Raw genomic sequence first — 10,772 nt, 5'->3', positions numbered from 1 at the left:
TGAAATGGGTAGAGAGTGATCTCTACCTAGTATGGCTGCTGTGAGGATTAAACGAGGTGGTCCACTGCAGGTGGGAAGCGAGATCCCTGGCACACAGTAAGTGCTAAATAAACGCTGATGCATTTCTGTCATCCTGGCAATCTTCCGAAAGGAAACAAAACTCTGCCCTGGATGGCTTGGAACACTGATTTTTTTTTTAAACCAGAGAATAATCATAGATTATTACTCAGGAAAGAATGAAGCCAGAGTGTAGTTTGAAAAAACAGTCAATATTTTACTTTGGGAGAATGAAAACAATGTCTAATGGTGAAAACACAGACTATAGCACGAGTAGCTTTCAGGACATGGGGTACAGGGGCGTGAGAAATATGGTTTTCTTCATCTCGGGTCAGTGCCCTCACAGAAGGGAAGCCAGGGGGCCAGGCCACCTCCTTGTCCCCTTGAGGTCCTTGTGAGGGCCTCAGAGCAGTCTAGGGTGGACCACTTTAAAGTGCAGGTACCACTGGAAATATGAAGCCAGGGAGGGACTTGCCAGGATTGGATTGTGCCTTCTAGCTGGCTGGGGTCCACAATGTGAAGGGGGCTGAAAAGCAGATTGTCTGTTGTAGAATTGGATGCCTGGTTTAAAAGATGCCTCCCAGTTTGTTCTCAGGCACCCAGCGAGAAGGGACGGTAGCCAGGTCTGCTACATCCCTGGAGCCTGCTGGGATAGACCTGGGATGGACCACTACCCCTGGGCCCGGCTGGGGTTGAGGTTTCTGTCCATCTTCTCATGGGTTGGTAGTGGCGGGGAGCAGCCTTCGGTGAGCTCTGGCAGACCTTGAACTGGCTGTGGTTTCTGGGGTCTTCAGGATTTATGGTCATTGATCACCTGGCCCTCAGAGCTGAAGCCAAACAAATAACCATTTTCTTCTCTTTTGTCTCCAAGTAACCCTCAAGGCAGCCCTTTTGAGGGGCCCTGGCTCCAGCATCTATCCTGCAGCTGGTGGCTCTGAGATCATGATAATACCTACGTTTATTGAGGCAGGCAGTATGCTGAGTGTGTCCTCTCATTTAAGCCTCATGCCAGTCCCCACAGCTCGGTTCTTTTATCAACTCCATTTAACCGATGAGTAAATGGAGGCCTAGGGAGATTAAATAACCTGCTCGAGGTCACATAGCTAGTAAGCCATGGAGCCGTGTTGTGAACTGTGCCACAGGTGCTTGTGGGTGCCTCAGAGAAACTGGGTCACTGTAGCAGTCCTGGCTGTCTCCTCCCCTCTGTTCTGCCTTGCCCCCACTGGCTCCAGGAGATTCTGAGCCACTGAGCTAACAGGACAGGCCTGCCCACCACCAGCTCTAGCGAAGTGGGCTCAGCCTCCAGGGGAACAGAGGCAGCCTTGTGGCAGGAGCTCCCCCAGCTCCCACCACTGCCCCACCTCCTTGGCCGGGCCTGTTTCAACCTCCCAGAGCAGCACATTCCATTCTCTGGCATGGTTGGGGGCTGGGGATTCCGGATTCCCCTGGCCCCAGCAGAGCCTGCTCTCTGGGTTGGGACACTGGGTCCCAGCCACACACATTCCAGCAGCAACCACCCCCCACATTGGATTTCCCAAGGAGTGAACTTTAGCCAGGATTGCAGCCGACTAAACAGTTGTGGGATGTGAGCTTCCTTTGTGGGACCCAAGAGGCTGGATGCTGACGGGGCTGAGAGGGGAGGAGGGGATTCGGGAGAAAAGCCATGGTTCAAGGCTGGCTCCTTTGCTGCTCTCAGGGCCCTTGGAGTGGGATCCGAGCAGGGCTCCCAGAAATCTTCCCATGAGGTGTGGCGGCAGAAGCATGGCTGCCTGTGCACCACGATGGCCGCCTGTCCTTGGCTCTGCCCCTGCAGGCAGTAGTTCAGGGGTAAAGAGCATGGGGTCACATGCTAGCCCCACTACTAAGTACAGCTGTGTGTCCTTCAACAATCATTAATCTCTCCGAACCTCAGCCTCCTCATCATTAAAACAGGGATAATGACAGTACCTACCTCAAAGAGCTGTTGGGAGGCTTACGTTAGAATGCCAGAGTGCTTGGAGAGTGCCTGCCACCCAGCATGGGCTTAACATTAATGAGCACCGCTACAGTATTGTATGTCTTCTCCCCTCTATTGCCTTACTTACCTCCTGGGGATATATTTTCTGATGCAAAACCCCAAATGTAGATTCTATCCCTCTTCGGAAAGTAACAATTTTGGCTGTTAGATAAGATGTTCCTGTCTTTTTCCTGCCTTCTTGCCAGTAGCATTTCTTAGCTGATTAACAGATCAGTTAGGAATTTACTAAACACCTATCATGTGCAGGCGCTGTGCTAGGTCAAGGCCTTTGGTTAATAAAAATACTAATTCCCATTTAATGAACATCTTCTAAATGCTTCCAGGTACTTGTCATACTTTTCCCTACTTAACATTCAGCCACCCTGTAAGTGGTGGCTTTATCACACCGTTTTCCAGCTGGGCAGTGTTCCCAATGTCACATGGTCATTTAGGCACAGAGTCAGAACCTAGAACCTAGCTCTACTGCCTCTTCTCATCTGATCCAGAACGTCATGGGCCTCCCCAGATCCTTTCTCCTGTCTATTGGAACTCTCATTTTGTACCAGCTGAAACACTTGACAGCCTCTGCAAGCTTGCAACTAGGGCTGGCGATGTGACTTAATTCTGGCTGGTGAGCTGGAAGTGGAAATCTACCAGGTGGGACTTGTTGGGAAATTACTGTTTTCCTGATCAAAAGGGCCAGAGGCAGCTGACGTGCTGCTTCTGCTCTTAGCCCTTCCCCACCTTGCTCCCTGGAATGTGGTTGAGAAGTTGGAGGAGAAGGCACCAGCTTGTGACCACGAGAACAAAAGCCACCCCTTGGCTGACCAGGAGGACAGAATGAGCCTGGGATATGGACCTCCCACCTCCAGGCCTCTTGTCGGGGGAGGCCTTGCTGTTTCTGGGGGTTTCTGCCCCACGCTGTTGGATGCCGTCTTTCACCTATACTCAGCCCAGGTGCTCGCTGGGTAGCACCAGCTGTCTGTCTCGGGCCGACCAGGAGGGAAGCGTTTTGTGCCTGAATGGAGTGAAGGGTGGGCTCAGGCCTTGCAGGGCCTCCCTGGTCTTTGGTCCCATGGAAGAGACTGCTGGGGGGGTCTGACAGCAAAAGGTGGGGACAGAGCCGATGTGCAGAGAAGGGCCTGACCCCTTTGTCGGGGTGGGTGAGGAGTGCCTTACTGGGGCCTCCTGGGATGGGCTGAGGGAGCCCCTCCCCACCCGCTCCCTCTCACGGGCTGCCAGCACCTGACAGAGGTCAGTATTATGCTCCGGCCAGAAGCAGCCCGAGTCCTGTGTGTTCAGTGGAAAAATAATCCCTGGTCCTGGTTGACCATAGAAGTGTCCATAAATATTTGGTTGGGGTAGGAGGCTGAGAGACAAGGGGTGGATTCAGGGAGCCAGGTGGGCTGGGCAGGCTTTGGGCGAGGGTGGGTGGCTGCGGCTTCCTCAGAGGTGAGGAGAAACAAGCAGGCCTCTGCCACTGCTGACCTGTGGTGGGGCCACCTGACTGCCCAGGGAGGTGATTTACAGGCAGGCTGTCAGACCACCTGCTAGCCCACACTGGCCCCTCGTTTCTCTGTGGCAGCATGCTCCTCTGAGTGCCACGGAAGCAAGAGAATGCGGCTCCATTGTCTTGGAGGAGCAGCAGGCCTTGACTGGACTTGGCCTCCCAGCTGGACCCCCGCCGGTGAGGAAAGCCCTCGGGGTGTCTCCAGCCCCTGCTCTGGGTACATCTGCCCTGTCCCTCAGCATCGGCCAACGGTGCCCCCAGGGACTCATTCTTGGCACCATTCTTCCCAAATTTTGGATGTATGAGTGGCAGCAGCCTGTCACGTCCATTTCAAGCTGCCTCCACTCGCTGCCCCCTCCAGCTTGAGGTGGCAGCCTCCATCTGCTTGGAGCTCACTGAAGAAGCCCCTCAGGCATTAGAGCTGGTCCCGACCCTCTATGCAGGACTCAGACCCTTCCAGCCTGAGGTAACCTCAGCCCCTCACCCTCCTCCTGCCTCCGCTGTTGGCTTATCTAGATGGAGGTTCTCAAGCCCAGCTATGGACCACCCCAGGGGGCATCTATGAATGCTGATTTCTGAGCACCCTCCAGAGGTTCGGATGTAATCGCCTTAGAGTAGGGCCCAGTATTATGTAAAATCTCCCTGGATGATCTGCAGGTTTATGTGTTAAAGTGCAGATTCTGATACTGCAGGTCTAGGGTGGGGCCTGAGCATCATTTCTAACCAGCTCCCAAGTGATGCTGATGCTGTGGTCCAGGGACCCCGACTAGAGTGGCACCTGTCCACACCATCATCTCCTACAGGTCCGGTGCCCAGGGGTGTCTGAGTGCTGAAAGAGTGACATGTTTAGGCCTGTGGCTCTAGCTCCCTGTGGCCCAGCCTTCTTGGGCTCCTTGGTGCAGGCACTGCTTGAGTCGGGGAGATGCTGCAGGACCGTGGGAACCTTCTGACTGTGGGAGAAGGCTGGGGATCTTGGCATCTGTGTCCTTCCTCTGAGACAAAAGGACACTCACCTCCATCACTCACTTAGTCCCACTGTGGGGGTGAAAAGAGCGACCCTTACTATCTGTTCTCGGGGGATTCTGCAAAAACAGACATTGCTCTCTTTAGCCCCTCCACGTATGTCTGTGGACAGGCAGTGGGTTCCAAAAGGGCCTCTTTCTCAAAGTCCCCTCCAAACCTCCCTATGCCCCCTACTCCAGGGCACCAGCTGACAGAAAAAAAAAATCACCTGGTCAAAACCAACTATTTGTTTTCTTTGATTTAATTAAAAACTTAAAAAAAAAAAAAAAAGAAAAAGAAAACCAAACCCTACCTGCATTAGTCTAGTACCTAGGGCCTTGAATAAGTAGCAATAATTTACTGGTCATCAGGATAAAAGGGACATGCGGAGGCTGAGGGGTGAGCCTCTGAGAGGCGGTTGGGCAGGGCTTCTCCCCAGGCCAGCGGGAAGGGAAACAGGCAGAGACAGGGAAGGTGGGGAGGTATGGCTGGAGGGCACTGTGACCCCAACACCTTTCCTTTGGGGGCCTATGATGAAGACACATGAAGGGGCAGTGGGGGCTGAGAACTTTCCCCCAAGGAGCTCAACCTAATTCCAAGACTTTCCCAGGCAAGTCCCCACCGCCAAGAGAGGGGAGCTGACACTGCTGTCTACAAGGGCTGCTCAGAGCCCCTCCACCCTTCCCTTGCTCTCTCTTCCCTCTGCCTACTTTCTGAGACCCTGGGGTTTCCCCCCAAATGAGAAAGCCCTGCTCCTATGGGAGGAATCCTCCAAGGACCCCAGAACCTTGGTCAAGGACAGCCTGGTTAGATGCCCATCCCTTAGGGCCTGTGCCGGTAACAGCTCTGCAAGAACCACTCTCTGGCAGGGCCTGGGTCAGCCTGGGAGTCGGGGAGGCCAGGTGGGCAGGAGGAGAGAGTATACCCCAGGGGCGGGGACAGCGGGCAAGGCACAGCTGGCTGGGTGGGGCAGGGAGAAGCGCCCTTCAGTGGGGCTCTGCTGCCCCATAGAAGAAGGGGTAGTAGAGGGAGCAGGGGTAGGAGAACATGAACTTGACTGCGAACTTCATCTCCTTGTTCTTCTTGTCCCAGCGGTAGACGGCCATGAGCAGCAGCTGTCCGTCCACTTTGCGGCCCATGACCAGGAAGCTGCCGGTCAGGCTGTCCAGCTGCGGGCAGGGGCAGCCGGCGCTGTTCTTCATGTGCAGCACCAGCCTCTTGGTGTCCTTGCGTTTCAAGGGGCCCGGCTTGAGCAGCTTCTTCTTTTTCTGGGCTCCAATCAGCTTCCGGTCCCCGTTCTCTATCTTCATCTCCTTGATGCGCATTTTGACCACTGTGTGGGGGGTGGACAGAGGGACAGTGTCAGGTTTGCTCAAGATGCTGGTGTCTGCACGCTTGGTGCTCATGCCTGAAGCTCCATTTCTGGGGCTTGGGGAGGTGGAGCTTCTACACGTACATTTTAATATTCATGAAGCTCCTATCATGTGCTGGACTTTTACGGACATTATCATGTTTCATCCTTGAGGTATGGTGGGAAAATGAGGTTTGGAGAGGTTGTGACCTGCCCGAATGCTAGAGCCTGGGTTGAACTGAGGTCTGGCCTGTGCCTTTCCATGACACCAGGTGTGAAGCAGAGCACTTTCTAAAGGGAGTGGAGTGGGGTGTTGGGCTCCCTGGGAAGGGAAATACTGTGGGTAGAGCTGACCGACTGGAAGAGGGGCTTGGAGGGGCATCCTTGTGATGGAGGGGGGCTGGACTTTATGATCGTTGGGGATGCTTCTAAATAGGATTCCTAGCCGTGTGTGTGTGTGTGTGTGTGTGTGAAGTGTGAGTGACTGGAGCCATGGTGGGCTGGAAAATGCTCCACAGCCAGCTCTGGGGAGGGGGCTTGCTCAGTAGCATGTGCTGGTTTCCATGGGATAAGTACTCCCACTGCACCAATGAACTCGGGGTTGGGAAGCACCACACACAACCAGCTCTTGCTGGAGTGAACACATCACTGTAATCTGTGCGAGGCTGTGTAGTGTGGATGAGAGTATGTAGTGTGGTGCTGTGTGTTTTGCGTGTAAGAGAATGTGGTATGTGTAGGAGTGTGAGCATGTGGGGGGCAGTAGGGGAGGTGGCTGAAGGCCCGAGAGCTAATACAGTTGGGGGCAGTCACTTAGGCCAGCGTCCTCTTTCTTCAGGCCTCTGGATCCCCATCTCTGGGAGCAGCCAGGGAGAACCCTGTCCAACCAGGGAAGGAAAACCTTATAAAGTCTCTTTCCTTCTCTCTCTTTTCTTTTTTCTCTTGGCCAGGCGCGCGCGTGTACACACACACACACACACACACACACACACACACACACACACCCTTTGCAATAGTAGTGTCCTCTTTCCAAACAGACTAACAACATAAAAGACCTGCTGCAGTGAGGATTTCCTTGCTATCTCTTTTTTTATAGGCGGGGAGGCTAAGACACAAAACGGGAGCCAACTTGGCAAAGACCACATGCTGGGCTGTGTGGTCCACACAGGAGCCAGGTCCTGACTGCCCCAGGAATGGGGAGGCTCCAGCGTGAGGCTGTGGGACAGGTGCCCAGGGATGAGGGGGTGGCATCCCCACCCGGGAGCCCATCCCCGTGCTCTGCTGCCCCCATCCATCTCTGGGCCAAGCCTGCTTCCCCCAAGGAGAACCCAGCCCTGGAGGCCCCTCTATGGACAGCACCAAGGGAGGGCTGCAGGAGCCCTGGCCAGGGATGGTTTCTGAGGCCCATGGCCCATGGTGCTGAGGGACTTCTGAAGCCCCTGGGATGACCTACAAAAATAAGTACATTTCTCTGGGGAGAGGGTTCATGGTAATCCTCAGATTCAAAAAGGAGTCTATGATGCAAAAACTGGTAGGATTCACTGTCATGGGAATGGGCTTGTGTGTGTGTGTGCATGCACGCGCGCGTGTGCGTGAAGGAACAGGGGCCTGGGGTGGCGCCGGGGCAGTGACTGAGTGGGCTCCATGCTCACCGAAGTCGCTGGAGCACATCTGCTCCATGAGGCCATCAGCGCTGTGCTCCATCTCACACTGGGCGCAGATCTTGGTCACTGAAGAGAGAAGCAGGGGGTGAGGGATCAGAGTCTGAAGAGCCACTTAGGGTACAGGCTCCCCCACTGACCAGCCACCTCCCCCTGCCAAGCTTTCATGTCCTCATCAGAAGAACAAAATGATGGTAATGATCATTCTCATTGAGGGGCCATCAAGTTCAGAAGAGATGAGGTTGTGCAGGGACAAAACTGACCAGGTGGGCACATTGCCCCATGACCCTGGCAGCTGCAGCTGTGATATGCACCATCTTCTTCTAAATTTTGTCTCATTTAATCCTCAGCCTATGAAGTAGGTATTATTCTTCCCATTTTAAAGAGAAGGAAACTGAGGTCCAGAATGCTACCCAAATCTGCAAAGATAATGAGAACTTAGCTTAGAACTAAGGATTTGTGACTCCCAGGCTAGTGCTGGGGTGGGGGTGTTTGCAGGGTCTTTCTAGAAACCCAGACTCCAGGCAGGTGGGTCAATGAGTGATGCTGGCAGGGCAGGGACTGTGGGATTGAGGGGGCACTGAAGAGCCTCTAAAGTGGGCAGCTTAACATTGCTAGAACTTCTGATTTTTCAAGGAAAGCCAAAACTCTTACTTTTTATGTGAAATATTGTTTCATCTGTTGTCCACACAAACACTTCAGGCTGCCTCTGATCCTCAGGCTACCCCACAGCAGCTGACCTTGCTCTACAACTCTGCCTCCTGGTGGGCGCCCCAGCAAGGTAGGGAGAGGAGGGCTCAAAGAGGGTGGGAGTGTGAAAGCAGGGCCAGGTGGGATTCCAAGACTGAGATTTCCCTGCCTTCCAGGCTGTTAATGTTTGGGCTCCAAGAAAACCAGGAGAAAGGAGCCACACCGGGATCCCTGCTGGGGGCTATGCTGTCTCTGCTTGAGCTGGGTCTCTCTCCCCTGCCTTCCGGTCCCATTTCCAACCTGAGAATATGGTTTCCCTTCTCTGAACTCCCCAGTCACAGGACCCCCACCCAAGCTCGACTCTCAGAGACTGCGTGGGTGAGGTTAGCCTTGAGGAGTGGGTGCGCTGTAGTGGGATCCAGTTGCTTTTAGGGGGCCAGGTCAATAGAAAAGGCAGGAGCAGTGTTGCCCCTTGGGAGAGTCGCAGCATCAGGGGCTCCCTAGACTGTCGGATTAGCTGCTCAGGCAAAGCTTTCCTGCTTGGTGCCACCGTTTATCCTCCTGTCTGGTGCCCAGCCTGGGCTTCCTCTGCCTGGAAGGAGTTTGGCAGACAGCGGAGGAAGGGGGAAGGGGGCGCTGAGACCAGAGAGGACTTAGGGGTAATGGGATGGGGTAGGGGGTGGGAGGCGGCACTTAGGATCTCATTAGTTTCAGGAACCTGGGATTGCTTGCTATTTGCAGATGGGGAAACCAAGGCTCAACATTAAGCAACTTGCCTAAGGGCTTGTTAGGGGCAGAGCCTGGCAATCTGCTCTTTCTTCTACACTGAGCTTTACCCAAAGGTCTCCCAGCCTAGGCGAATGGGAAAGAAAGAGGGAGAATTTAGGGTTCCCAGGCACAGAAAATGGGGGCAGGGTGGAAACCATAGCCCAGAGTGGGCTTGGCCCCTAGTCTTTGGCTATATCCCTTCCTTCCACCCTCCTCCTCGCCCAAAGTCTCAACACTGGGTGGGGTGATGCTTGTCTTGGTGCTCGGGGTCCAGGGCTGTGGAGGAGGTGAAAGGCATTGTTTAGCAACCCTGGGCATTCGTAGGCTGAGAAAGGCAATAAGGCATTTATCTGAGGCCTCAGGATGGGGGTATAGCGTTGCCCACCCCAGTCCCTGCATCCCCCCACCCCGCCCCCGTGCTCCCCTTCACCCGAGCCCAGGGATTCCAGAAGCTGGGGAAGGTGGGAGTTGTGAGAGAAGTGGGGTGGGAGGCATTTCAGGAACGGAGTTGGAATAGGGGAGAATCAGTGGGAATGTCCAGAGTTGCAGGGAGGCACTACTCTGGCAGTCCATGGAGAGGTGGGAAAGCTGGAAGGCTTCGGGGGACAATTCCCCAGGCACGTAGGGCTGAGCAAAGACTGTGTGTGTGTGTGTGTGTGTGTGTGCGCGTGTCTAGAGCGGGTGAGGGGCTTGCAGAGCTATGCTAAGGGGTTAGGGGAGCAGCATCCGTCTGGGGCCCAGCTCACGGGCAGCCAGGGCCGTGAAGCGCGCGTGGGGCGGCGCCGACGCTACCTGGAGGCGCGGTGGCGGGCAGGTGCCCGAACTGCACAGCGATGCAGAGGTCGTTGTCCAGAGGGAACTTGTGGCAGTGCAGCATCTCGGGCCAGGGGAAGCCGTAGGCCTCCATGAGCGGCGCGCAGCCGGCACGCACGGCCTCGCACAGCGAGCGACACGGGTAGATGGGCCGGTCGAGGCAGACGGGCGCGAAGAGCGAGCAGAGGAAGACCTGCGTGTCCGAGTGACAGCGCTTGGCCAGCAGTGGCAGCCAGCTGCTCGCCTGCTGCTTCACCTCGGCCAGGCTCTCGTGCTCCAGCAGGTTGGGCAGCCGCATGCGCTTGTAGCCCACAGTGTGGCAGAGCGGCAGGTCGGCGGGGATGTCGAGGCACTGCGGCGGCTTGGAGTACGAGCGCCCGTGCAGCGGCTCGGTCTGCCAGCCGTAGTAGTCGTACTCCTCGCCGCGCGCCGGCGCCCCGTGCAGCGCCCCCAGCAGCAGCGCCAGCGCGGCCGTCCGCGCGCCCCCCGCCGCCGCCCGCATGGCTGCGCCGGCCCCCGACGCTCCCCTGCTGCTGAGGTCGCCCAAGTAGGTGGCAGCCTCGCTCCGCTCCCGGGCTCACCGAGTGATCCTGGCGCCTCCCACCTCGGGGCTCCAGTCCCTGCCTCGCCGCGCGCCTCAGCCAATCTCCGGCCGCCCGGCCCCCGCCCCAAGGCGAGGAGGTAGGGTGGCGCCCCGTCTGCCCCTCCTGCCCAAGCTCGCGCGTCCCGCCTAATGCCGGCTCGTGCGCCCCTCTCCCTCCCGTCGGCTCCCTGCCACCGCCCCAGCCTCTTCTTGGGCCTCTCCCCGAGGCTCCCTCATCTCCCTAGGCTTTTCTCGCCCCTCGTCTTCTCCATCCTTCTTCCTTATCTCTCTCCGCCACAGCCTCTCCTGTTCCTTTTCTCACTCACTTCACTTGCTTATCTCTC

The 10,772-nt window shown here is 56.0% G+C and overlaps 1 protein-coding gene across 1 annotated transcript; it reads right to left on the bottom strand.

Annotated features, from left to right (window-relative positions):
* Positions 1 to 4,809: 4,809 nt before the first annotated feature.
* Positions 4,810 to 10,445, bottom strand: SFRP5 (secreted frizzled related protein 5). Its single transcript, XM_032491155.1, has 3 exons — positions 9,825 to 10,445; positions 7,566 to 7,643; positions 4,810 to 5,898 (listed from the first exon to the last, which is right to left on the bottom strand). Exons 1-3 carry the CDS (start codon positions 10,345 to 10,347, stop codon positions 5,552 to 5,554), a joined length of 948 nt encoding a protein of 315 aa, XP_032347046.1. The 5' UTR covers positions 10,348 to 10,445; the 3' UTR covers positions 4,810 to 5,551.
* Between the last annotated feature and the right edge of the window lie 327 nt (positions 10,446 to 10,772).

This window comes from Camelus ferus, chromosome 11 (assembly GCF_009834535.1).
Source record: "Camelus ferus isolate YT-003-E chromosome 11, BCGSAC_Cfer_1.0, whole genome shotgun sequence".
NCBI classification, from domain to species: Eukaryota; Metazoa; Chordata; class Mammalia; order Artiodactyla; family Camelidae; genus Camelus; species Camelus ferus.
Note: the sequence above shows the minus strand (reverse complement) of the source record. Positions and strands in the feature narration are given on the sequence as shown.

Excerpts from the sequence above, each read along its gene's own strand:
- SFRP5 (XM_032491155.1), bottom strand. The coding sequence starts at position 10,347 with ATGCGGGCGGCGGCGGGGGGCGCGCGGACGGCCGCGCTGGCGCTGCTG. Across the intron at positions 7,644-9,824 it reads GCCCGCCACCGCGCCTCCAG|TGACCAAGATCTGCGCCCAG; the intron begins GTAGCGTCGGCG and ends TTCTCTCTTCAG. Across the intron at positions 5,899-7,565 it reads GATGTGCTCCAGCGACTTCG|TGGTCAAAATGCGCATCAAG; the intron begins GTGAGCATGGAG and ends CCCCCCACACAG.